The 27983-nt window shown below is 43.6% G+C and overlaps 1 protein-coding gene across 1 annotated transcript; it reads left to right on the top strand.

Moving 5' to 3' along the window:
- Positions 1-5832: 5832 nt before the first annotated feature.
- Positions 5833-27889, top strand: otud4 (OTU deubiquitinase 4). Its single transcript, XM_085269176.1, has 21 exons — positions 5833-6254; positions 6655-6738; positions 10177-10227; positions 10310-10356; positions 12279-12351; positions 12626-12707; positions 14580-14742; positions 15074-15125; positions 15203-15299; positions 17294-17358; positions 17458-17558; positions 17643-17743; positions 17821-17986; positions 18206-18338; positions 19460-19531; positions 21423-22101; positions 22829-23479; positions 24049-24089; positions 24488-25154; positions 25260-25336; positions 25870-27889. The coding sequence occupies exons 1-21, from the start codon at positions 6114-6116 to the stop codon at positions 26293-26295; spliced, it is 3969 nt and encodes a 1322-aa protein (XP_085125302.1). The 5' UTR covers positions 5833-6113; the 3' UTR covers positions 26296-27889.
- Positions 27890-27983: the final 94 nt, after the last annotated feature.

Below are 27983 nucleotides of genomic sequence, written 5' to 3'. Positions count from 1 at the left end.
TGTTTTTTCAGTGAGTATTATTTATTAAGGTTTAAAGCCGAAGAGCATCTTTCTTTCCTGAGGCAGGGAACGGCTTTAGTTTGAAGACAGTAAAAACCCGAAGTTGTATTACCAAACGCACAACACAACCTAAGCTAGCTTAAAAATTCTTTTAAAAGGAAGAATAATGCCCACTATGATTATTTGGTGATTGTCCCTTCTATCTGTTCCTACTTTGATAATAGCATAGCCACAGCGGCCTCACAGTGGGTGAAATGTCTTGCAGATTACAGGATTCAATCAAAATCTTATCTGTGATTTTTATTAGTTATGACAACAAAAGCTTATTTTATTCATAAAACATAACATTTTGCTTAAAAATTAAGACTTTCCTGTAGATTGTCTGGGCACACAATGACTTCTTTATGCTCAGAGCCAAATTTCATTGCACATGATGTTTTTGTTATATTTTCCACTGTTTTAATTATTTTTATGACCTGGTGGAAGCACTCACCGTGCCATTTATCTTTAGGAAACAATTAAATTCACAAAAGTGATTGTCCTGGTCACAACAAGACAAAGTTTGAAAAGAGTAATATACACTTGCCAGACACTTTACTAGGACTATTTTACAAACCGCCGATCTGCTGGGATTTTCCTTCACGCCCATCTCTAAACTACGGTTTACAGATGGAAAAGAGAAAATATCCAGTGAGCCTCAGTTTTCTGCATGAAAATGTCTTGTTGATGTCAGACATCAGGGGTGAAGGGTCAGACTGCTTTGAGCTGATTTGAAGGCAACAGTAAGTCAAAGAATCACTCATTACAACTAAGGTATGCAGAAGAACAGTGGCTACTGTAATCACACTACATTTTTCAGTAATGTGGTGTATTACTGCACAAAATTCAATAATATGTTGGCAGTGATGATGTTACTTGCGTTAAGGTTTTTCAATTATCTGCAGGTTGGGTGGACGGAAAGAAAAAACAACTGCAAACTTGAGCTACATTGAGGTGATTTCAGTTCATGTGTGGGAGGAGGAAAATAGTGGGCCGGTCTGCAGCAGAGACATCGACATTACCTTTATTTTTATTGCACGAAAGAACGAGAGCACAATGGTGAAGTGCAAACTGCACCCAGGACACAAACAATCACATTATGCTGCTAACACAACTTTGGCTCTTTGCAAACATCAGCACAGACAGCATGCTAACACAAAGTCAGCAAGCAACCCAGAGTGATGACAAACCTTAGTGCATGCAGACTTCAGTCCAGCAGCCAGAGCCTGAACTTCAACAGAGTCAGTAATGAGCAGTCTGGACTATAGTCTCCATTTGTGTCTGTTCATGTTTTTATAGTAGAACCACGGTGGAAGTCGCTTTGGGCACAACATGTCAAACATGAAGCAGACGGGATACAGCAGCAGAAGACCACACCAGGTGCCTGCAAGATAAGAGCAGGAAAGTGAGGCTACAATTCAAATTGAACAATACAAAACTGCAAAAGTGTTGCCTGGTCTGAGTCTCTTTAGCATTCGGCCATAATTTGATTTAAACGCCATAAAATCATGGATCCATCCTGTCTGGTATCGACGGTTAAGACTGGTGATGTAATATAATCAACAATCTTCTGGATACACTGTGTGCTCCTTAGCACAAACTGAGCATCATTCAAACACCACAGCCTACCTGAGTATTGTTGCTGACTGTGTCCATCCCTTTATGGCCATAGTGTACTCATCTTCTGATGGCTGCTGCCAGCAGGGTAACACACCATGTGGCAAATCATTTAAAAGCGATTTCTCGAACATGACAATGAGTCACTGCACTCACTGACCTCCACAGTGATGCAGTGTATCAGGAGGAAATAAAGGAAGCAGTGAAACATCTATCCTCGGTATCTAGAGCATGTGACCAGCGCTCATTACAGATGCCATGCATACATGTTGGGCTCTCTTCCCTCAGAAACCTTTAGTGAGTGAATGAAGGCCAACAGGTGTCCTTTATAATTGAGCTCTGATCCAGCAGCTTGTTGAGGGGAGGTCAGGTCTAAGATCACGTTCACCAGCGCTTCTCAGTGAGGAACATTCACCTACACTAGTGTTACATAATGTGTTTGTAGAGCACTGCAGCACGTCAACAAGGCAGGAACCTCATCAGGGGACGCTTGGACCCAGAAACGGGGTCGAGACCTCATCACTCAGGTTGGGTCTGCTTCAACAGCTGAATTTCACACAAAGCAGTGTAAAATACAACGACACCCTGAGCTCATCTTTGCCTCTTTTTTTCCCTTTTTCTCTGCCGCATCCTGTCACTGTTTGCTGCCATGATCAATGAAGCTTAATTTCATCTGACTCGCCTTTGCCCTCGTGTCTTCCTCCCTCACGTGAGAGGAAGATCGTGTTACAGAGGAAGCTGAACCTGTTAACTGGGGCAGGGATTCAGCGTGGCGCCTGGATCAAATTAAAAATAAATAAATAAAATTTCATGGAGCTGAAATATAAACTCTGTCAGATTGGCTGTGCAGAGAGGGAGGGGCAGAGTTTTTACACAGAAACCAGGGATGAAGGTCACACACCACACTCACCAGGCGAGTGGGAGGATAAGTGTCAATCGCCACAGGTCCTGTCCCCTCCTCGCCGGTTGCCACGGTTACCTGGCATGTTGTAAGTCCCCGTGGCGGCGAGCGGGCGGCCCTTCTATTGGCCGGGAGCCGCTCTGGCCTCGGCGAATCGCGGAGAAGCGTGAAGGCCGCACTCACACAGAGGTCATTATTAGATTTGAGTAAATGGCATTAGAGGCGAGGAAGAAGAGGAGGAGGAGAAGCGTGTCAGTTAGAGGTGCAGTCAGGCTGCCAAGGACGCCTCACGCGTTCACAGAGGCAGAAAATGTTCACACGTGGACGAATACGAGCACTGAATAATCATTTAAAGGCACTTAGTGCCAATGAATGTGTTTAAAATGACTTGAGATCTTTTAAATTGACTAAATCTGTCAGCAGAATGTGAAGAAATAACTCCAAGGTGTCTGTGGTTGGTGCTGTAGAGATATCAGCTAAAGCTGAGCCGAAGCCAGGCTGTACCTTTCATGTATCACAACATCAGGGGTCAAAGGTGAAGTGAAAGCAAAGAAGGTGGACACAGATTCTGGCCTGGATAAGTTGTCTGCTTGAACATGCAAACAGATGCTTATTTTTCCTTCACTTCACCATTGTTGTGTTGATATTTAAAATTAAAATTTAATTAAAGGTAAACAATTTACTTTATTTCACTTCTATAACTTCATAAATGCAACAAAAACATGTTACTAGTGCAAAAAAAATGCTAACTTAACGTACTAAATATCATAAATAGCCGGCTTCACAGTTACAGGATATGTCGCCGTCATTAGAGGCCCAGATATTCTTACAGATGTTTGTTTGCTTTGTTTTTTCAGTTGCTGACATTTTATATTCATTTAAGAGTAAACATGACCCTTGTGCTGCTGGAAAAAGTAAATTTCCTGATTTGGGGTTTTGATAAAGTCTGTGTCTAATATAAATGAGTTTTAAAGTTTAAAAAAGCAGCACAGCAGTGAAATGCTGCACCCTGCTGGTGAAATATATAGTTAAATTGTGCAAATACAAAAAGTAACTTTACATTTATTCTAAGGTTATTATAGTTGCCTATAACTAAATTAATGTCTGACTTAAATATGCCGAGAAAACACATGAAAATAACATCAAGCCATTCAGGACATGTCACAGATAAAGACTGTGCTTTCTGACATGCCAGAACATTAGTCACATAATGCTTTAGAAGTGATAAAAAACATGAATCACCTGCACAGTTTTATGAATTTATGGAGACCGAAACTGTTGTTCGTGTCAGGCTGTGAACATGTTTATTTCTGCTCTAAAGTTACACATCCTAACATGGGAGTCAGTGGGGAGTGACTCGCTGTTGCAGGCAGCCTCAAGTGGCTGTTAGGTGAACTGAACTGCTGTTTTTGGTAGTAAAGTCTTGGCTCTGGTCCCATTTTTTTGTTTCAAACCAGCTAGTTTTCTGCTTGGTCATTTCCTTTTTCTTTGCACGAAAGTTTTATGGTACAAAGTTTGAACATTTCACTGGAAACAAAAAGGCTTGAAAGTGGGTTGATGGACCATTTTTCAAAAATGTATATTTTCAGAAGTACTTTTGCCTCACAGCAAGAAGGTTGTGAGTTCCACTTGACCACGTGGCCTTTCCGCGTGGAGTTCGCATGTTCTCCCCGTGTTTGCGTGGGTTCTCTCCAAGTACTCCGGCTTCTTCCCACAGTCCAAAGACATGCAGTTAGTGGGTGTAGTTTAAATGGTGTGAATGGTTGTCTGTATTTCTGTGTTACACTTGTCCAGTTTGTATCCTGCCTCTCACCCTGTGGTTGCTGGGATAGACTCCTAACGGTAAATATGCAAGGCTTTAATGTACTAACTGGGATTCCTGCTAAGCCTGAGAGGTTGGAGATATGGTGTCCCCCGCTGGCTGGTGGAGTTGAGCACCTACAGCATGCACTGTGGCTAGCATTAACTAGAATGCTTATTGTTAACATGGCTTTTAAATTAATGCATGCCTAGATAAGAGGCATCCTTGGGCTGGAATGGCGATCTGCAGGCACAGTCACGAACACTCTGTTCAGTCAACATGTAGCCTCTCTCCGAGCGCTCTACTGGAGTGAAATCGATACCACAGCGAGTCACAGGAAGAGATGAAGAACCGCTGACGGTTGAAAAAGTGAAAGGGGGACTCAAAAGGACTGAGAGAAAGAAAAGAAAGAGTCAGGTGACCGAGGCGCTTCCTGCTATTTCTATATACTTTATTAAGACTATGCTGAGCTGCTGAGATCTGCACATTTTACATTTGGTTCAGGTCATAGATAAATACATAGATAAAATATGACTGTAAAACGCCCTGGAGAAAGCTGAATACAACACAACAAAAATGGTTCTATAAAGGAAAAGACAGCTTTTAATTTAAATCGAACAGGATGAAATAACTCATTTTCATATGAGTATTTTGTTTATTTATTTATTTATTTATTTATTTATTGCTAATAGCTTTCTCTTTTTTCATAAGAAGAGTTTGAAACTAAATAATTGTAGGCTCTTATATATCTTTCTTTGTAAAAACGATAAATCAATTAAAGGCTCTAAAACGTTGTCATAATCTTACCCACCCGTCTCAGTTACATTTAAAAATACCTTCACGGTTTTTTTTTTTGGTGTTTTTTTTTGAAATTATGTAATTTTATCACCTCATTGTTCAAAGTTTAATTAAATTAAATTATACGCAAGACGATGTGAAGCCTTTGTGTGTTCTTAATTCTGCGTTTTGTATACAGTCAGTGAATCCACCTAAGGATAGATGACTCAAGTACTTAAGACATAAGTAAGCTGAACCTAGTCCAGTAATAAAATAAAATGTGACTCTGAAAGACTCCGTTTTCCTTTGAATTTATAAAAAAAGAGGTTTTATTTATATTTAAATTTTAATGATTTAATTAAATGTATTATTATTATTATCCATTTTTATTTTATTTCATTGGTTTTTATTGAGCTTGTTTATTTTTTTAAATTATTTTTTATGTTTCCATAAATGTATCCTGTATCCTTTTATTTTGATAGCAACTGTGGAAGTCTTTGTTTTATGATGAATTATGTCAGAAAACCTGCGAACAGAACTTTTTATTATGTTGTACTAATGTACTATTATTAAATTCATCACTTCAGTAACGAATTTTATACACCGAGGAGTCTTAGAGTTAATTTCGCGATGAATTAATCGAGTGTTATTGACAAATGGAGGCTTTTACTTTGTAGAATCTGTTCCGTTCAAGTTTGACAGTGAAGGGGGCGTGTAGTTAGCTGTTAGCCTGCGTGCTAACCGTGAGAGCTAAAGTTGACTTTCACTTTCTGAAGCTGGGATTCTTTCAGCGGGATGAACCGGGCTTCCAGGAAAACGAAACTGGACGCTGTCACCGCTGACGCTAACTCATTTTAGTTCGTAGATGTCGTTATGTAACTCTTTTTGGTGGCGATATTGACAACTTTTAGCGCAAAGTTTCGCCCCGCTTGACGTCCAAAACACGCAGGTATCTTTAGCGGCTAGCACCCTGCTAGCATGGACGGCGGCGGAAGCATGCAGAGTATTGACGAGAGGGGTGTCGAGAAATTAATGGATGACTACTTGAAATCGATCGGTTTGCATCGGAAGAAGATAGCCAAAGACGGGTCCTGTTTGTTTCGGGCTGTCGCCGAGCAGGTAAAACGGGAAAACTACAGAAAATGCTAACGTTAAGTAAGTTTTTAGCTTAGCACAGGTGAGAAGCTGGGCTTGGTCTGTTTGGTGTGCAGCTGCGATGTCCTAATGTTAGCCGAACAAAAGTTATGCCCACAAACTCTGGTTTCAGCGTAGACTCAGACCTACATCTACAAATGAATAAACTTTAAATGATGAAAAAAAATTTAATTGTGGCTTTTTTAAATCGTACTTCCGGCTTGTTTACCCAAAAGTGTCTCTGCTAGGCTTCTGACTGCAAAGGTCAGCTGTTTACAACTTCTTAACGAATTGTAAATGTAATATTTCCACAATATATGTGAGAATATTGATATTAAGTATGTCTGTTTGTGTTTATTGTTGACCTTTGACCCCTCCTGTGTAGGTGCTGCATTGCCAAAGCCTTCATACTAAAGTCAGGGCGAAGTGTGTGGAGTTTCTGAAGCAGAACAGAGACACCTATGAGGCGGTATGTACAGTGTACATAAAACAACATCATGGGAGAGCAAAGTGGTTTTACTTTTACTTTTCGAACTAGAAAGTAGATTTGTGGTAAAAAATAGCTGCCAGGGAGTATTTTTTATTTACTGAATTAGAATTCATAGAAAGGAGGAGAAATTTGTGTTAAAAAGAAACTGAAACCATATTGTGTGGTTTGAAAAGTAACTAAAGGGAAATAATAAACAGGTTTATTGGTTTAAGCAAATTTGTCAACCCAGTAGTCATCGGGAGGCTTTGGTGTTGATGTTCATTGACACTGGGATGTCCATGTGTCGTGAGATATTTTATTTTTATTGTAATATCTTTTGTGAACTTCTTAAATCTGTTCACACGATGATGATAAAAAACGACTACAACGAACACTGAAACTAGTCAAACTAAACTGAAACATGCAAATGCCCTGGAAACTGAAGTGAAAGTTAAAGGGTAAAACTTCAATAACTGCACTCATACCTATGAAAAGACATCAAAAAAACACATAATTTAGAGTCAGTGTATCATATAGGTTGGACACTGTGTATATTTTTGTACATTACGGACAATTTCAGTTCTTTATCTGTACAGATACCCATGTATACACTTACCGGCTGCTTTATTTGGTAGTACAGGGTTGGATGCCCTTTTGCTGTCAGACCTGCTTTAATACTTTGTGGCACAGATTCAACAAGGAGCAGGAAACATTCTTCAGAGATTTTGGTTCATGTTGATGTGATGGCATCATGCTGATTTCCTGCTCAACCGCATCACAAAGGTGCTCTACTGGATTGAGATCTGTGGAGGAAAAGTGTTGAGAAAATATTCTGAACCCACTATCTAAATGTTGCAGCAGAAATCAAGACTCGCATTAGATCAGGTGATATTTCTCCAGTCCTCTGGTGACCGTTTTTGGCGAGCCTGTGTTAATTGTAGCCTCAGTTTCCTGCTCTTAGCTGACAGGAGTGTGTGCTCGGTATGGTTTCATGTGTTCTGCATACAGAGATGCTCTTCTGCATGCCTTGGTATTAAGGGTGTCATTTGAGTTGCTGTTGCCTTCCTATCAACATGAAGCAGGCTGTCCATGACATCGTCAAGGCATTTTTACCAAGAGACCTGCGCTCACTGGATATTTTCCGTTTTTGTTTTTGTTTTTTTCGGACCTTGAAACCACAGAGATGGTTGTGCTGAAAAATCCCAGCAGATCAGCAGCTTCTAAAATACTCAGACCAACAACCATGTGCGTTCAAAGTCACTTGAATCCACTTTCCTCCCTATCCCTGGGCTCAGACTGAACTTCAGCAGGTCATCTTGACCAGTGTACTTGCCTGAATGCACTGAGCTGCTGTCATGTGACCGGCTGACAGGTGTACCTAATGAAGTGGCCAGTGAGTATAAATTCAGCTGGTGACCCGTTCGTGCTGATTACACACAGCATTCAAACAAAGGTGATTGTTAAACATTATATATATACTTCAACGAGGCGGCTCGGTTTTGTCCCACCCGTGTGTTATAATTAATCCTGGGAGGTGTAAACATCCCCTCTATGAGCTCTGAGGCTTCGAACTAATAAATTACATGAATAATAAATGTAGATGTAACAGGTGCTTACACCATGTCTGCTCAGCACTGAGAATTTGAACTTATATTTAGAAGTAATTTTCACTAAGCATGTGCTTGCATTCTCCATCTGTAACCTGTTATTGTAACTGAGAGGTTGTTTTAATGTATCTCAGTTTAGTTAATGTTTTTTTCACTATTCAGAGACGTTCAGTTCTAATTTATCTTCACGATGGTGTGGCTGGTGGTTGTCGGGGACTTCACAATAAATCAAAACAAATGTGTCCCGAGTCTCAATAAGCAGATGTACCGAAGCCTCCCGACACTGTTTGTTTTGACAAATATGACGACGCTGAGCAAAGTTAATAGTTCTGGTATTTTTAGGGTTTGCGTTTCCTCTTAAAGAGCCGGACCGAGCTGTTATTCAATTGCAGTCGAGTTAATCATAAGTCTGTAAAGTAAGACAAGTAAAAACATGAGAGAATTTAAATTTTTTTTCTTTTTGTTTGTTTAGTTTAGCTTTATTCTCTTTAGTGACGTCACCCTGTGGCCTAACATTGAGAAAAGAAGCTGCTTTTGCCTCTCACACAAGCCGCAACTTCTCTATTTATAGCAGAAAACGTGTGAAAGCTCGAGCTTTCGGTCTTGTTTTAATGCATGAGCTGCACGTAATCATGATCCTGCTCGTTTCGTCGATAAATAATATAAATTACCATGTTTTATTTTTTTTAAATGTCTTGTTTTTGTTTTCAACAGCTGAGAACTGAAAGTTAGTGAGTTCACACCAAATGTGAGACAGAAAAGGCTCAAACGTTTCCTGTCTGAGCAGATTTTTGGCTGTTTTTGGACCCTCAAACTGCTGTCGAGGAGTCGATTTACTCTTCTGTGAATCACAGATCACGGTTGAGTGACTCTGCGGGTTTTCACTCCCTGAGTGACACATGAGAGGAAATGAAAGCAAAAGCTGCTGCTGGTGTTGTTTTTAATAGTGGTGATAAACTCGCTCTGCTGCAGGGCTTTACTACATTTCCCAGGGTGCCCTTTGGGCAGCTGGCAGAGCAGGAGCTGTGAGCTGCTGTCAGAATGGGGCATAGAGGTGGATCAACAGCATTAAAGCTCCACCTGTCATGTTGCTGCCTTCACTTCCTGGAGGAGTGGAAATGTTTTAGGTCGCATTTCAAAAAACTTTTAAATAATTTCTTGTGTGTGTTTGTTTGTTTTTCACTTGCTTACTTCTTAAATATCTTGATGGAGGGAGTACAGTCTGATAGATTTTTTTTTTTCTAAATTCATTTTTAACCTCCTAAGACTTAAGGCATGCATTTTTAATTTCTCTTTGATATTTGGGCACATTGGGGCCCGATGAATGTAAAAACAAAGAATTACCAGATTTTTTTCTTTTTACCAAATTTTTGTTTCTAAGAAAAATTAGATCCACATATGAGGATATTCATTTAAAGGACAGTGGCAGTATAATGTCCTCGTAAGTGGATATCAGGTCCTTGTAGAGCAAAATTGAGTATTTTGGTCTAAATAACCCAAAATGTGATGTCCACATACGTGGACGCCAGGTCCTAGGAGGTTAAAAATATCTTTCGACAGCATGTCATTGGCTAAACGTCTAAATTTAGTTACCTCTGACTGCGGTGTTTTAGGTTTTGTGTGGCCTGGTCGGCTGTAAACATGTTTATTTCTGCTGCAGAGTTAAACATGGTAACACTGGAGTCTGTGGGGACAGACTCGCGTATCCTTTAGAGGAAGTGGCGGTTTTATTTTGGCTTTGTTTTCAGCCTCACACATCATGTTTTTGTTTTTTTGGGAGAACTGAGGAAGAAAATTGCCTAAAAAAGTCACTGCTGTTTTTGTTTTGCAGTTTATTGAAGGTGACTTTGAGGATTACCTGTGCAAGCTTCAGGATCCACAGGTAAAAACACCACACGCTCTTATTGTTCTCACATGCTGGGTCATTTTAATATGAAAGCTCATAAAGTTTCTCTGTTTTCCAGCAATGGGTGGGAGAGGTGGAGATCAACGCGCTGGCCGCCATGTACAAGTGAGTGAGATCAGAGGTCTCTGAACAGAGAGCTGCACTTTAACTCGACAGAAAGCCTAGTGGGAGTTCCCACAGTGTTTGAGCTTTATTCACTGTGGATAATAAAGCTTTACGCTCACTGGCCACTTCATTAAGTATACCTATTTAAATGCTCGTTAACACAAATGTCTAATCAGCCAATCACATGAAAGCAGCTCTGTCTGTTTATGTGTGGAGAAATGGTGAAGACGACCTGCTGAAGTTCAGTCTGAGCATCAGAATGAGGAAGAACAGTGATTTCAGTGACTTTGAGCGTAGCGTGGTTGTTCGTCTGAGTAGTTCAGAGACTGCTGATCTGCTGGGATTTTCCCCGACAACCATCTCTGTGGTTTACAGAGAATAATTCAAAACTGACAGATTATGCAGAGAACGCCTTGTTTATGTCAGATTTAAGAGCAGAATGCTGATAGGAAGGCAACAGTAACCCAAATAAGCACTCATATTCCAACCAAGGTATGCAGAAGAGCATCTCTGAATGCACAACACATTAAACCATGAAGCAGCAGAGGCCCACACTGGGTGTCACTCCTCCCAGCTCCCAGTACTGGTTTCTTGAACCAGTTTATTATACTCACTGGCCTCCACAGTCACCAGACATCCAACAGAGGACCTTTAGGACGTGGTAGAAGCAGAGATTTACACTAACTGTGTGATGCTGTTGTGTCACTGAAACCACAGGAATGTTTCCAGCAGCCTTTTAAACCTCTGCCACGAAGAATTAAGGCAAACAGGTCCAGTCTGGCACTAACAAGGTGTATCTAATATAGTGGCCAGTGCAAATGTGATACTTGGATATTTTATTCACATAGTAACAATAATCACTCGTTTATGAGACATTTATGTTTTGTTTTGTTACTAAAAGCTAAAATCACCTCTGTCAGCATCCAGGTTTCAAACTAGTCTTTTTGAGTGTGTGCTGCTCAGTTCTTCCTCCAGTTTCATTGGTGCAGGTTTTGAGCAGAGGACCAATGCCGTGTGAGGTGTTTTTGATAATATGGCAGTGCAGTTTCTAAGCGCCGATAACGATGTGTGCAATGATCCTAGTGACACTGTACTGCCACCGCTCAGATGATTTTGATGAAAATGGTCGTAACTCGTTGTCTGTGGCTGTAAAGAGGCGCCACATTTACTTTAGAAGGTTTTGAAGCTAAACTTGATGAAAATCTTCTGCCCCCATGACCTGGACGCAAATGAGCAGAAGAGAATAGATGGATTATGTTTGGGTTTTTACCCCTTAGCTGTAAAAGACTGATGGGGTATTGTTGTCACGACAAGTCTTGGACGAGTTTGGATCTTGGTGACCTCGACCTCAAGGTCAAAGGTCAAGTTTTCTGAAAATAACTGAAGAAGGAAGTCACCAAAGATTTTCCCTTTGAGGCAGCGCTGCCAGCTGTTTTGGGAAACTGCACGTAATGAGACAAATAACGTTTCTTTTTATTTAGTTTAAAGATGTGCATTTAAGTTTTCTAAGACACCCAGACCTTCACCTTTTGTTTGGACGCACAGTCTGAGACGTTCACGGAGTTTGACGATGATCTGCTTGTGAAATGTGTGTGAACGAGGCTCGGGGGTCTTAACAGGTCGGCAACGACCATCAGTCTGTCGACACGGCAACACTTAAACCCTGAGTTAGGCTTTAAAGGGCATCTCAGTCAGATATGAAGCAGCATCCCGAGGTGGCGGTGAAATCATCCCAGGTGTGACAGCTTTGGCTCTCTGGGTCCAAACGTGCGGAAGCTCGTCCTCATTTATAGTTGGAGGAATCTGCGTTCCTGCCCCCGAGTTTAGCATCAGATGGTGAAAACGATGAGTCACCAAATCTTCGTCATCTCATTTCATCCTCTCCTCTCTCTCTCTTCGTCTCTTTTGATCTCTTCCTGCAGGAGGGATTTTCTGATCTTCCAGGAGCCCGGCAAGCCAGCCGTCAACATCACAGGCAACAACTTCAAGGACAAGGTGAGGTGGACGCGTTCGGCCGAGCGTTTAGTTAGAGACACGATTTGCATTTCCTGTCGGAGGAAAACTTTCAGAAAATACACCAAGCTGTCAGGCGGAAGCTTTGAGACGCTAACGGCGATTTTTCAAACGACACAGCTTGTTATTTTGTCTTTACCGGACATTTTAAAGCAGGAAAAAAAGATCGGTTCATCCCCGAAGCCTTTCAGGCTCTTCTCGCTTCAGTTTCCACTCTTTTATTTACTGAAGCCGAACCGTTTGTTTGCCTCTACAGGTGCAGCTGTGCTTCCTGAACGGGAATCACTATGACAGCGTTTATCCCATCAGCCGGATCAAGAACACCGCACTCTGCCAGTGTGAGTGTCTGTGATTTCATTTGTTTGTAAAACAAGGAGAGCGGAAAAGAGTTTAACTGATCCTGCAGATCCTCTCAGGGAGGGTAATCATCACTGAAGAGAAGTCTCAGTGAATTCATAACAAACAGATGAGAACATCAATCAAAATGTGGGCACTCGGCAGAGAAAATGAGAGAACAGAGACCACATTATAAACCAAACACCACATAGTCAGTGTAAGGCTGCGGCACTCCGAGGAAACCCTTTCAGCTCAAGTCTTCATAACACTTCTTAGTCAGTGTGCAAGAGGAGCAGCGTGAGTCATTAACCACGCTGCTCAAACTGGTTTTGTCTTAACTCTGCTAAAGGTGAACAATCACAGGAGAGCCTGCAGAGCCTCTGATTCATGCTGCTGTGTGTCCAGCGTTTAACACTGATGTCTCTGTTTGACATCTCTAACAGTCGCTGTCGTCTAATTACTGCCCGTTAATTTGATGTAACGTAAGCTTGTAGTGTTTCCTGTAGTGTAAGTTTCTGAAGTCCAGCGACCCGAGAAAACCGACACTTTGCAGCATAAACACAGAAGTTAAACTCAGTCTGTGAGCAGCTCGCAGGTGTCTGCTGACTCAGAACGTTTTCTGTACTACAAACTAGATTCACTTCACTCACCCTGTCACAGACACACATTCATGCAGCACTATCTAACATTACAACACAGTCAAAACGTGGGGGTTCAGGATACTTGGACCAAAGGAACAGATTGATCTTTCGATCTTCTGGTTGGTAGATGCTTTACTGCCTGAGCCCTCGTATCACTTTCCCCCTTAAATCTTCACCTCGGGATCGTCTAGCAAACGTATTTGTTACCTCTGATGTGAAGGTCAAGTTTTTCATGTAGCGTTCTGTCTGTGAACACGATATCTCTAAAAGTGGTGAAACCTTGTAGGGGTGTAGAGTGGGGTCGTGGCCCACATCCACCCAGCGTGTCTCACTGAGTACCAGCTCAAACATAGTTCAACATGGCAGCCCGAAACTCCCCTGACGTCATTTGTGTGCGACAGAAACACAACACAGCAATGGAGGACGTCAGGGTGATGGTACGCCTGCTGCTAAAACCCACCTTGTTGCTGGACCACGATGTTGTGGTGCAGCCGTCTTCCTCATCGTCGGGTTTCAAAAATTCTTGTGAAGGCGTTACGCTCGTGACTCACGTGGTGTTTTCACTTCTTGGCCAATCAGTGACATTCTGTCTTTTGACGTCACATTTTCGGAGTGAAACCCTGGCTGAGTAGGTACCGGATAATACCAGCTAATCGCCACATGGGCCGAGCAGCAGGTATACCTGCACCCCGATGCCCTCCATTGTTGTGTTTGTGTCGCGTACAAAGAGCTTGTGGGGCTTCGGGCTGCCTTGCTGTAACTGCTTCGCCTACATTGAGGTTTCGCTCAGTTGTAATAGAAAACGACTGAAACAAAGTAGAGTGAAGCCAAGTAGATGCCAGTGGAAAAGAGACTACAGGCTATTCTTCATACAGGCCCACAGCAGGGGTCTGATGCTTTGTTAAAAAGGTGGCAGTCAAAGTCGAGGCTCGCCCAACATGACAGTCTTGTATTATTATGTGATTGTTCATCATAATCAATCCATCCACTTAAATGCAGCCTGCAAAGACAGTAAGTCAGTGATTACAGTTTAATGAAACTGGATGAGCCCACAGAGCGTGGGTTACCCATTCACTCCCTTCTTTTTTTCTTGGTTCAAATATTGAATTTCTGTCTCGCCTCTTATCAAAAGTTAGACTTCAGGCTATAATTAGACCTCCTGTGATTCACACGAACACGGCAGCAAACCCCAGAAAAACCCTCATCCCGAGTCTCTGTGTGGTTCTCCTGCAGCCGTCCTGTACGAGCTGCTGTACGAAGGCGTGTTTAAGGTGGACCGCAGCTATTTGGGTTCCTGTCAGCGGATCGGCCGACCCGCCGACCTCCTGAGCGACGACTGCATGCCCGCCTGCCCCAGCAGCGACGACTCCGACCTGGATGTAGACGAGGCGCTGTGGTAGGAAACTGGCATCAAGCAGCGGTTTATTCACCTGCATGATAACTTTTACTGTGAAGGGAAATGAGTCAAAATCCAGCACCTTGTGCCTGATTTTTAGTAAACGAGCACTCACACTTCATTTTTATTTACTGGCAGTGAATTCACAGGCTGCTGGTTTTGTTTACTTCCTCATCGTTATTGATTTACTTTTGTATACTAAAAACTGATTACTACTTATTTGGACATATTGACACTTTGTTTCCTTTGTAAGTGTTCTCAGCTCCTTTTATCAAACACAGTAAAACTTTAAGGCTTTAATAATCTCATGATGTCTGTTTTTGTGGCTCAGGGTGGAAAATGGAACCAGCCCTACCTCCACAAAGCACAACCAAAGCTACAGGGTAACATTCATAAAACACATGTTTTATAACAACCACACAGGGTAGTACTGTCACTGAAGTGTGTGTGTGTGTAACAGGGCCGTGGGCGTGGGCTGCCTCAGAGGGTGAGGCGATCTTTGAACCCGACATTGCTCAGAAATGTGGAGTACGATGTCTGGCACAAGTCCAAGAGAGGTGACACACACACACACACACACACACACACACACACAGAAAAACAAAGCATGCGTCTAAAAGTAGTCAGATCCCAGGGCGATGTCCAAAGAAACGACCTGCTTCACTATCAGTTTGTCGTGTGTAAGTTCACGCGAGGTCACCGTTACGATGAAACATGTTTGTTGAACATTTTCACAGGATAAAAATAACTAGAGCAACACGAGTTTAAAAACTAAGTAAAAATTAAATACACATTCTTGTGTTTACACATGTGCGTGGGCTGGAGGGATGTGTGGTATGCAGCACATTAAAGATGTGAGTGGTGTAAGCAGCAGTCTGATGGTCACGTATGGGTCAAGAACACTTTCATAAGTTATAAGAACGTCCGGCTGCTTGGACGGGTGACTGAAGACGAGCAGACCAGAACACTGCTTAAAAGTAAAGGCTGGTTTGCATCGGTTATAACCGGCCATGTTGGTGGTACTATTTCCTACAGTGGTCTGACAAAAGCAAACGCGAGGATCGTTTAGTTGGGAATTTGGCTGAGCTGAGAGCAAACCGATGTGAGCAGAGAGAGGAGACACTGGTTCCTGTGGTGTTGCAGGCACGCCACTGTTAGAAATATGCTGGGAGTGCATGATGTGTATCTGTGCTGGTGCATCACACCTGAGTGAGTGCTGGTAATGTGTGGTAAGCTCCCACTGAAACCACAGGAAGTGCTTCAGGTTTCTCAGGTGTTACTGTGGTGCTGGATAAATGCTGGGAAACCCTGTCAGCTGCAGAGGTCACAATCACATTACGTATAAATATAGACTCAAAGGAGACAGTTTTATATTCATTAAACTAACTCAGACTTCAAATAGCAGCGCAGACTCACTGTTGAGATTTGTCGTCTTGGGCTTGGTTTTCTTTCAGGGCTGCTTCAAACTGCCCGCTGATCGTCAGACTGTAATGTTCAATGTGGACGCTTTACAGAGTTGAATGTTTGGGACAACTTGCAGTTATGGACTTTGTATTGAACTCTTTGCACACCAATGGGATTCTGTTGGGATGTTCCCGAGGCTATGACCCTGCTGTGAAGCGCCAGTTATGCTGACACGGTTTATCAAAGCTGTCATTCACGGCTTTGATCCTCTGACTTTTGGATGGCGTCCTTCGTACATCAGTGATTATATAATATAAACTAAACTCCTTCACATGTCGAACATGTAAAATTAGTCAGACTCGCCTGATCTTAACTACAGCTGTTAACGCTGACTGCATCACTTCACTGGGCAGATTTGAGGCTTTTATTTTTTCAAACCATTTTGTAATCTTTTTTTCAAACACGAATAAACAGATCTGACCAATCAGAGCGCTGCATTTGGCAACAAGTCCGGGTCAGCCGGCTCTCTGAAATTATTTCTTTGCCAACAAGAGTTCATATTCCTCACGGCACGTCGGGGCTCGATGTCAACTACATTTTTACCTCTTGGCCGTAACTGATCAGGTCATAACCCCAGTGGGCCTGCAGGTGAGGTGGACACCTGAGTTTGTGACTGCAATAATGCGAGAACGAGGCATGAATCCTGATGAGGTCAGAGGGCAGAAGTGTTGAGGCTGTGTACAATTTTAACATCTACTAAGAGAATGACTGGTACTGGCTCTGAGCGCCGTCCCGGCTTGTCGATGAGGCGGGACGTCTGTGCCCAGCCTGATCGTTAAAGCGGAGGACCACTGCTCCACTTAGCTGGACACAGCTGTTGGTGGCAGGCAGCAGCAGCTGGATGTGATAACCTGTGTTTAAATATGCAAAACAGTGGCAGCGTAGCAGGTGGTGCAGACGCTGAAAGTGTGACAATCAGCCCTGTTTTTGGATTTTGTAGGAAGATTGAAAACAGACGTCAGGCTGGGGATAAAAGATCTGAAAGGGAACTCTGAACACTTTTTGGACTCAAAAGTGATCAGAAAATCATTTTTTAACAAAAGTTAAAAGTGAATGTTTCACGTTTTCTTTTCTTTTTTTCTTTTAGCCCAACAGAAGCTGGATTACTGCATCGCTGCTGGGATGCAGTTCACTGTAGGAGACCGCTGCCAGGTGTGTGTGTGTGTGTGTGTGTGTGTGTGTGTGTGTGTGTGTGTGTGTGTGTGATCCTCATCGAGTGCATGTTTCACGCTGTTTGTGCGTCACCTGCAGGTTCGTCTCGAGGGAACCAATCGGCTCTACAGCGCCGTCATCAAGGAGGTGCCGGCCAATAACCAGCCAGTGACCGTTTACATAGAAGATCTGGGCAGGAAGTAGGTCGCACTAACAGCACGCACACACGCTCAGTGTCGTGGAGGTTGCACAGACGTGACAAATCTTGTTATGTGTGTTTTAAGGCAGGTGGTGCCTTTGTGGAGTGTCCGCCCTCCCAGTGATGACAGCGGGTGGAGCAAGGTGGGCAACCGTGACAAGAGGCTCAGCAACGGGCACGGAGGAGGTGAACACGTGCGCGCACACGTATGTTACAGGTTTATTGCATGAGTGCAGTCTGTGGAAACTCTCTTTCTCCTTCAGAGTGGGAGGAGCGGGGGAGAGGCCGAGGAAGGGGGAAGTCCGTCGGGCCATCGTCGTCCTCTGGTTCTCAAGCAGCGGCGCCGGGCTCAGGGGGCCGCACGCTGAAGCAGCACTCCTGGCCCCCGCAGGCCAATGTAGAGGAGCAGGGCGGGGCCAAAACCAGCAGGTGTGTCATCTCTGTTTGTATACATCAGTGCTGGATCACACAATGACACGATCACTGAACCCCTCCTTCATAATCTTCCTCTATGGTTTATATAAAGCATAAATATCATTTTGAGCTTGATTATTAGTTTATTTATTTTGTAGTTCTTTTCATTTTACGCTGCTGTTGTTGCTCTTTGGATTAAATAAAGTTCTTCTGCATTTCTCTGTCTTTCTACAGGAAGTCCGTGGGTGCGGCGGAGGTGGCGTTCGGCCTGACAGAGGAGCAGCGATTGGCCAAAGAGGAGGAGGAGAGGAACGTGGCGTTGGTGGAGATCCAGCTCAGAGACGAGCACAGCTTCCCCGCACTGGGCGTGAGTTCACATGAGGCTGATTTCATGATAGGTGCAGATAAACCTGAACGTCCTGCTGAGGCTGGGTCGGCCGGTTTGAACCCTTTTAGAAAGGCAGCGAGCTGATGTTTAAACATCTGGGGCCAGATTCACTGACGATTCCCAGACAGCGCAGAGAGGTGTTCAGTTTTACGGCTGAACGCAGACGTTTTAATATCGAGAACAAAAAGATGAGACATGAGACTTTTTTCTTTCTTTGTTTTAATTACATTAAATAGTAGAGTTAGCAGAAAAACTGTGTGTTGCAAATATTCTCCTCCACACTTTTATTTTTCTCCTGTTTTTTTCCCGTTTTTCTTTTCTTCACTGCTTCTGCTCCTCCTGTCAGCTCTGGCTTTGCTGTGTTACACATGTGAACAATATTAAAAACACCAACAAGAGGAGCCTACAGAGAAAAGCAGACCCAGACATGCACATGAAACGGGGTCAGTGCCTCTCACGTGATCGTGTCACTGTGCTCTCTTTGTAAATACCAGCAGTGTCTTGTTTTTGTTTGCGCTGATGCAGCGTGTTGCTAAACATGGCCGCTGGTGGTTACTGAAAACTTCAACAGGAAATTAAAGCAGAACAAATCAAAGTCTCCTACAGAAGCAAGCAAGAGGTGGAAACTCATCTGTAAGCTGGAGAAACAGAAGCCGACATGGATTCTGACCTGTCGAGGAGCCTGCAGGCGCCGTGTCGTAGTTTACTGAGAGTTTTATGTTTATTTTCTACCTCGCTCACCTCTGACTGCCAGACAGGAGTGTTACTCACATTTACAGACACTATTTTCACTGCTTCGTTTCCTCTCCTTCATTTTCCTCAGTGTTGTGTTTCTATGTCGAAGTATTGATGTGGACTCGGGGAATAGTGCATTGATGGGATACAGAGAAAACACACAGCAAGTGGCCCATATGGTAAAAATGTTTAATGAGCTCCAGGCTCGCTGTTAGGACATGTAAAAGTCTGAAAATGTTCCTCAGAGGCTGATACACGACGCTCCGGGAAGAGTTTGGATTTAATTCATCATGCTCACGCTGTTTCTTGTTCAGCAGATGTTTTTTAGTTTTTAATGTTTCTAATGTTTGTTTTTCTCCCCTCAGTCTCAGCCGGGGACGCAGGGAGAGGGAGGGAAGAGGAAAGGAGAGAAGAAGCGATCTCAGAGGAACAAGACGGTGAGTTCAGACCACAAACGGACACAAACAGGGAGACATGTTATGATGCAGAAACGCTCTCAGGGCCATTTCCTCTGGTCCGAATCAGCTGATGAGTTTGTAAACTTGCAGCTTTTCCCTCGCAGTTTCGTTTGTTTGCACACAGCGAAGTCCAAGCGGACCAGAATGCATCACTACAAACTACGTGAGAGCATTTCAGTCTGCTCATTGGCCTGATGCGTCTGGTGTGGAAGCAACTAAAGTAAATACAGGAAGAAGATGCTGTGTGAGAAAATGGAGAATTGATTCATTTCCCAGCTAGTTGGTATCCCGCACAGACCGCTGCACATCTGTAGGACCTTCCAGCAGAGAATACAAAAGAACACAAGCTTACGGGGCGTGCTGTAGCTCAAGCTTATAGTAGTTGGTTTGGATCGCGTTCACACCATAAACGAACCGCTGTGTTCGTTGTGAACTGTACTTTGGAGGTGGTGTTCTCTGTACAGTGTTCACATCTGCACAGCCTCGTCAAAAGGGGAAAACTAACCAGAGTTTGATTTAAACAGACTAAACACCCTAACATTAATCACCAGCACAAAAAGGCACCGCATGGTATGTGACATTGTTCACATTCAGCTGTGAATGATTTCGCCTGCTCAGTTAGTGCGTACATGACTGTTAATGGGAGCAGCCGGTGAACATTCCTGTCTTCATTTAGGAGGTTTAATGCAACGATCTGCATTTAAAGTTAAAAGCATCCTGGTGCCGAGGCTCAGTGATACACTGATGCTAACTTTATTTGTAAAGCACCTTTCACACAGACGACTGACAGAAGAAAAAGGGATGAAACAAAATAATCAGCAGTGACACGAAACTCAAATTAAAAACACAAAACATCAAAGAAATTAAATTAAAATGGAAAGGCCTGCAAGTAGAATTAGAGTACATGAAATTAAATTGAGAACAATTAGAAAATGAGATGAAATGCTAATAAAGAAAATCAAAAAAAAAAGCCTATCAGGAAGCTTTGTAGGAAAATTAGATTGCTGAATAAAAACTAAAATACTTAGAAACTAACAACAATAAAACAGAAGATGAATACAAAACATAAGTTAAAATAAATTAAAATAACTAATCGCACGCTGTCAGCTCGTGAGGCGTTTGCCGTCCTCTGAAAACTACGTACGTCACAGCATTCAGGAGCTTCTTTGAGACTGTCCTTCCCTCACATCACTGTGGACCAGTTTTGACCTGATGTCTTTACAACGTTGCTTCCAGTCATTGAGGTTTACAGATGGTAATTTATGCAAAGCTCTTAAGTTTTCACCACAGCCCTCCATGGACTTCATGGTTGCTTCGTTTTTTTAGCCATTTGGTTGTAATTTGGCTTGGACCATCGTCCTGTTGCATGACAGTGTTTGTGTGTCAGACAGCTGACGGGGGCCTACATTTACACAGAACACTTTTGTATAAAGATGGCTTCATGTATGACTCAATGACTGGTGCCCAAATCATCATCGCTCCACCACCGCGCTGACTTTGTTCAGATGTAACATAAGCTGTGCTGCCATGCTCTTTAAGAGAGACGGCAATCGTTCCAACGAGAAACGATGTGAGAGCGAGACCACGAGGTGATTTTTAAATCGGTAAAAAACCTCTGAAAATGAGAAAAAGCCTATGAGTGCACGAGTTCTAGTTTGCTTCGTACCTGGGACTTCAGTAAGGAAGCTCTATGAAGAATGTGGTCACTCCATATATGATCTATCAAATCTGAAGTTTCCACCTGACCCCAGAAGCTGAGCAGCTGTTTTTTTTCTGTGCATTTGGTCGTTGAAATGTTACCTGAGACCTTCAGGGACCGTCTGGAATTTAAAACCTGGAGTCTGATCGCTGCTGCTCTGTCCTTTTACAGAAGAGCCCCGTTGAAGATGTCAGAGCTCCGTCTCCTTCTGCCCTGGACAAACCCACACCCTCCACCCCACCTCTTACAGCAACCTCTACAACCACTACACCTGACACCATGACCAGCCCCGCCCTTCCTGCTGCTAAACCTTCTGACTCCACCCCCTCGGGGCTGAATTTTGTCAAGGCCTTGATGCCAAATGCGAGCCCCTCTGTCAGCCTGCCACTCACTTCTGTAGCTCCGGCTGCTAAAACAAACACACCTTCCTACGCCTCAGCCACTGCTGCGCCGGGCTCTCCTCCTCCTCCTGCTGCTCCTCCTGCTGCTAAACCTTCTCCAAAAGGCGAAGCACCGCTGCCTCCCTCTGTCCCATCATCTGCCTTCTCCTACAGCACCCCCGTTCTCCCCGCAGCTTCACCCACCTCCTCCTCATCCTCTAAACTCCCCCCTGCATCTGTTCATCTTCCTAAGCCAACCACCTCTCCTCCTCCTTCCTCCTCAGTTCCTCCTCCCACTTTCATCACTCCCATTGCTTCCCCACCCACAGCTGCACCAGGCTTCCCCGCCGCCCGCTCCTCTCCACCTATCACTTCTCTCCTCCGCTCTCAGACTCCACCCTCCTCCTCCTCCTTAATTCATCCTTCAGCTGAAGTCCGGGAGGCTCCACCTGCTCCACCTCCAACCACAAGTAAGAAATCTGTTCAGTTTCAGGCTCGTGTCACAGTTTAGACTGCAGGCTGTCCACAGAAGTAAATACACAGATATCCCCAGACTGACACAGAGTAGCAGACTTTCAGTTTAAACCAGTAAAAACTATTTTTAAGTTTATTTTGGGGGTTAAAATCCTTTTGAATCAGATGCGCCTTTCAAAATAAGAGCTTTGTTTATTACCATTCCAGCATTTTTGGGGTTGCTCAGGTGGTTCAGGCTCTGGGTGTTTAGTAGTAAACAATTTAAATGATGGCTATAGCCAGTGTGGCTAGGCTTTTTGGGGCTAGTACCCAGCTAACAGTGAAAGTGGCCACACCCCTTATAATTCTCAACTGTAAGCCTTTATAAAACTCCAGCAGGTGACATATGAAAGAAGAAAATAGAGGTAGAGTTGTTCTGAAGGGTGAAATGATCCAAAGGATTTTTGTACTGTGCTGTAACAGGTTTATTTCTGTTGTTGGGAAATTGAAGATTGTTTTTCAGTTTTCAGCGAGATTTTAATAAACATAAAGTGAAAATCAGTAACGTGATTAACAGACAACAAATATATTTGAAGTTTAATTGAAAGATATTTGTTCTCACCCCTTAGTTTGTGCTTAATTTTGACTGTTTTGTATTTTTTTAGGCAGATAATTGGTAAATGTATCAGCAGCTGGCACGTCAGTAATTTACTTTGGTCTTCATGTCTTCTCTCTTTCTTTCAGATTCTTTACCAAAATCTGGAGGCCCTCTGATGGCATCTCAGGCTTTCCAAAGTGAAATTCCTCCACCTGAGGTCCAGACCCAGGTCTCTGTGCCCTCAGCTGAGGAACAAGCAGAGTCTTCTTTACCCCAAATCCAGACTGAAAGTCAGGCTTCTCTACCACAAATCATGGGCCCACCCATGATGCTGAGTGAGCCCCAGGATCAGCCGCAGTCTGGCACAGAGGCGCCTGTCCTGCCTCAGACTGACCTCCAGCCCCACATTCAGACCTCTTATCCCACTCCTGTGGCTTCCTACCCCCAGGCCTCCCTTCCCCACCCCCCCGCCCAGGCTCCTCACCCTTCCCAGGTCCCACATCCCTCCCTTTCTCTCTCTGCCTCCACCATTGTTCCCCAGACCCAAACCGAAGCCCCACCACAACAGCACCAGTCTGCACCCGAGTCTCAAGCTCCACCTGCCTCGGAGAAGCTATCCCCACCTCACCCCCCTCATACTGCTCCTCCTCAGCCCCTCCCCGGATCCGTCCCCCTGCAGCAGATGTCCCAGCTCTACCAGGACCTCCTTTATCCCGGATTCCCCCAGGGAGAGAGAGGCGAGATAGCTGCGACTCCAAACCTTTCTTCCAACAAGTCCGGGGACGACCTGCCCACAGGTGAGCCACACCAAAGAGTCCTAAGATGATAAATAACCACGTCAACTGTCGCCATAGAAAACTGAACAATCAGATCAGCCATCAGAGCCATGCCTGTGTCGTGCTCTGAGACTCACAGCTCTATATTCAAAGACGGTGCTGACTGTCAAAGTAAAACGAAATAATGAAAAAAATTAGGCATGACAGAAGTGTTTCAGCAGATTTGAAAACATGAGAAAATATCCACATGCTTTAGTTTAATCAGCACTGGATGTCCTACACGGACTCCCTCAGCGGGAAACACCTGTCCTTCCACAAAAACTGCTTTTGACCCATTTAGGCAAAGAAAATACTCACAGATGTGCACGAAGGCCACCATACAGGCAGGGTCAGACATAAAGAACATGCTGGTGCTTCCCTGTGAGACGAAGCAGCTGAAATAGACTAGAGATGAGTTTTGTATGTTAATGGTCAGTGTTTTCATGGAGCAAAAGTAGAGGCTGCGATGTGTCAGCGCAGTGAGCAACACCATGAAAGAGATATCTGATCAGGATTTTGTATCCTTGTGTGTTTTTTGTTTTTCTCCTCAGACGTCAGCATCTTGAGGTTTTTCTTTAACTTGGGCGTTAAGGTAAGACGTAAGCCTGGACCAACAGACACACAAACGCACACCCACAAGACACAGACCAGGTTTGGAGAAGAGGATTGAGAGTTGTGTTAAAGTAAAAGCCCATCATCTCACATTTCCTGTTAACAAGTTGATTCATCGTGTGCTGTATTTTGGGAACATTTGGAATAAAAACAAAAAAATACAACCACGTAAACAATGACTTCTGATGCAGCATGCCCAGTTGCCTAGCAACAGGTATTGTTTACACAGATTTTAATGTGGTAAATTATGTAAAAATAATGCCAAGCACTACAAGATGTACTTTAATTTTGTTAAAATAAAAGTTATTTTTGATGCACTTTTAAGTAAAATAACGAGGGGCTGATGCTGAGTCCTGCCTCTGCTCTCTTCCTCAACAGGCCTATTCCATGCCCATATACCCACCATACCTGTACCTCGTCCCCCTGCAGCAGGCCCATGCCATGCAGCCCAAGCCATCTTCCCGTTCCCCGTCCCCACAGTGCCTTCCCTCTAACACCCCCAGCAACACCCCCACCAACCCGCAGGAGGGCTATCCGCCTCACCAGTACCCTCCCACTGTAGCACCGGTGCCCTCTCAATATGACAACCAGGCTGCGCTCGATGAGCCCCCCGGTCCGGCTGAACCCTCCTTCAACCAGGCCAGGTACCCCATCACCCAGCCACAACCCCCCAGGATGCCATGGCAACAGATGCCTGCACGAAACCCAAGCTACTCAGTTGGGTATCTTTCCCCACCTCCACCGTACTCGGGTCCCCCGCCTTCATCTCAGGGTTACCACCCAAATCAGGGCGCGGGGGTCCCGGTGTACCCCACAGCCATGGGTCCGTACAGCCCCTCCTCTCTGGCATATCAAACTGCATCCACCCACCAGGAGCTCCAGGTGAGCCAGGGGGCGATGCAGCAGCACCAGCTTCAGGCAATCAACGGGGACACGATGCCTGGCCACGGGAACATCCACATCTCCAGTCCTCTGGAGAGCGCCGCTGCGTCTAACATTCCCACTACCAACAGTAACCGATCAGTGATGGTCCCATCCAATTATAGTAAGCAGGAATTCTGGGAGATGAAGTCCTTACATTTCAAAGTGTTATGGCTTTCTTTTAACTGTCAGGTGGAAAATTTTTTAATTCATTTTGTTTTCCTGATAGGCTTCAAGAGAGATCCGGGGGAGAGTTTGCCACGAGCAGTGCTCCTGGTGGATCCGCCACTTAACGACATGCCCATAGTACGTATATTTCTGAGCAACTTGATAACCTAATCAAATTAACTTCGGGTTTTGATTTTGAAACTAATATCTAATAAGTAGTTAGAAGTGGCTTTTATCTTTAAAAGATCACTGAAAGGCATCCTTCAATTTCCTGTAAGCAGGTGTTGGCTTTTATTATGGAAATCTGACAGTTTCCATAATGTGTCACATTTCTGAACTCCCTGGTAGCTTTTCATAACAAAGTGATTTGTTTTAAAAGTTGTTACGTCAAATAATCTTGATGAGATCTTAAGAAATTGAGATCCCATCAATTGAGATCCCCCCCCCCCACTAAAACCCATCCTTTAACATCCTGTTAACTAACTGGCTCTTAGTATGTAAATCTGAGTGTTTAAAGAAACCAGTTAAATTTCTCTACCCTGTGGCTTTTATTAGAGAAAGTCTGACATTCCAGAGCGTCCTGGTAGCTTTTTATTACTAGGTGTTTTATTTTGAAAGTCATGCTGCATCATATCCTCTTGTAACAGGACCTCCTTCTGTTTCGCTCCCAGGTTGCTCTGCTTTCTGATCCGCACTTTAAGGACATCTCCATGGGAGCCATGAAAGGCAGCAGCAGCAGCCCCGGCTCTCCGTCGCAATACCGTCCCCGGAAACCAGTCCATGCCACCAACGTGTATGAACAGAGCCAGAGGGGCAGCTACATGAAGCCTGTCACCATGACGGACAATCATTCTGTGGGCTGCAGCACGGAGGATGACTGGGAGGAGGTGGAGGGGTTTAAAACGATGGTGCCAAACTACAGAGGGCAGAGGAGGCCCTACAGAGGAAGAGGAGGGAGAGGAGGCAGAGGAAGGGGTGGCTACGATCCAACCAGGGACGTGTACAGGAGTAGACAGGAAAGAGATATGGGGGTAGGGTATAACTATATTCAGCCTAACCCTGCCCACATGGGATGGGCTCGCGAGAAACGGTATTAGCTCTGAGCCAATGAGAGAAGAGGACACAGGTGGTGATTTTTTTTTCTTTCTTTCTTTTGCTTTTTTCTGGAGATCTGATTGGTGTAGACCGGCAGCCATGGAAATGCAGTGTGGACCCGAGTCGGAAAATCTAAAACTCCATTTGTGTTTTGCTGCCTCTAAATCAACAAGCTTATTGCTTTGTATCAAAACATAAACACTATCCTCCTCTTTTCTTTTAAGTGCATTAGCATAGCATGTTAGCACTATTTCTTATCACTCAGACGAATGGATTCAATGAATGTCGAGCTCAAAGTTTGTTTACGAGGATTGTGAATGATTTAAAAAAGTTACCCACTGTGTTGACATGATGAATGTATGGGTTTCTTTACTGGTTGTGTTTGAGATTTTGGGAAATATGTTTATTAGCTTTCTTGCCTGAGAGGAAACGCTTTCATGTCTGTGGCAGTTTAGCTTAGCTTAGCATAAAGCAACGGAAAATCAGCGAAGACTTTGTTTTTTTTAATGTAGCAAAATGCTACTCAATCTAATGACACTGGCATAGAACAATACTCATTTCATAAAGATATATAGTAAAATAGGCATAAATTACCATTGCTATATAAATACATTTTAGTAACTCTCTTAAAACCATACTCTCCCCTCTATTTCTATTATCACAGTTTAATGCTAGCAGCGGGAAATCAGTTATGACTGTAAAGTATAATTTTCTATGATCTATAAAAAGAAAAACTTTCATAAAACCATACTCTCACTTGTACATATAGTTATTTAGCACAGCTTAGCAAAGCTTGTTAGCTAGCTTAGCAAAAAAAACCTTGAGGTATAAAGTAGCATTTTCCTATTTCCTATATAAATCAATCTTTTAGTAACTCTCTTAAAACCATATGTTTTTTTTTTTGTTTTTTTTTAATCTTTCCACTCCTATTTTTACATCATGCTAGTTAGTTGAGCACAAAGCAGTGGGAAAAGCCATGACTGTCGGGAGAAAGTTAGCATTTTTGTATATAGATAACATCTAATAAGTTAAACCAAATTTTTTCCCACTTTAGTTTTTACACACAGCTAGCTAGCTTAGCACAGGTGAGCCCGCCAATCCCCAGATTCAGTTTTTGCATACAGTAACAAGCTTTAAATGGGCGTGCTCGCCTAGCTGTTTGTGCCCATGTCTCTATGCTAAGGTAAGCACAGACACAAAGCGCTCTGTCTGCTCCTCTCTCTAAAATTATTTACAGAAGTCTTCCTCTGATGAGTCAAAGATAAATTTGTCGTGTTTGTTTTTTATGTTGTTAATACTGGGAGCTCAGTGGATCAGTGCGGGGGGAGCAAAAAGCCAAGGGGAGCGGGCTGGAAAGGAGTGTAAGAACTGCTGCTGCTGTTAGCGCCCATCAGGCTGTTGGTCACTGTGAGTTGTGCTTGGACATTTTTCTTTCAGGTCCGTCTGCTGGTTTCTGGTCGTCTAGCCTCAGATCCAGTGCCTTATGTTTGCTGAGTTTACTTCTCTGTGCTCGGAGAAACACTGCTGTATAGAACAAAAACGTGCTGTTTGGATTTGATTTTCTGTGTGGTTAAATAAATAAACCTTTGGCTCAGATGCTGCCTCTGGAGCTGTTGGTTGATTTTTGGGTGAATAAAATTTCAGAATCTTTTAGCATATTATTAGCATATCGTAGTAACTATTGCAATGC

The sequence above is a fragment of the Mchenga conophoros genome, linkage group LG3, assembly GCF_057382185.1.
Source record: "Mchenga conophoros isolate Kocher_MC1m ecotype Shallow Benthic linkage group LG3, M_conophoros_male_GT1.1, whole genome shotgun sequence".
Taxonomy (NCBI): Eukaryota; Metazoa; Chordata; class Actinopteri; order Cichliformes; family Cichlidae; genus Mchenga; species Mchenga conophoros.
The sequence above is the reverse complement of the archived record's forward strand: the minus strand, read 5'-3'. Positions and strand labels throughout refer to the sequence as shown.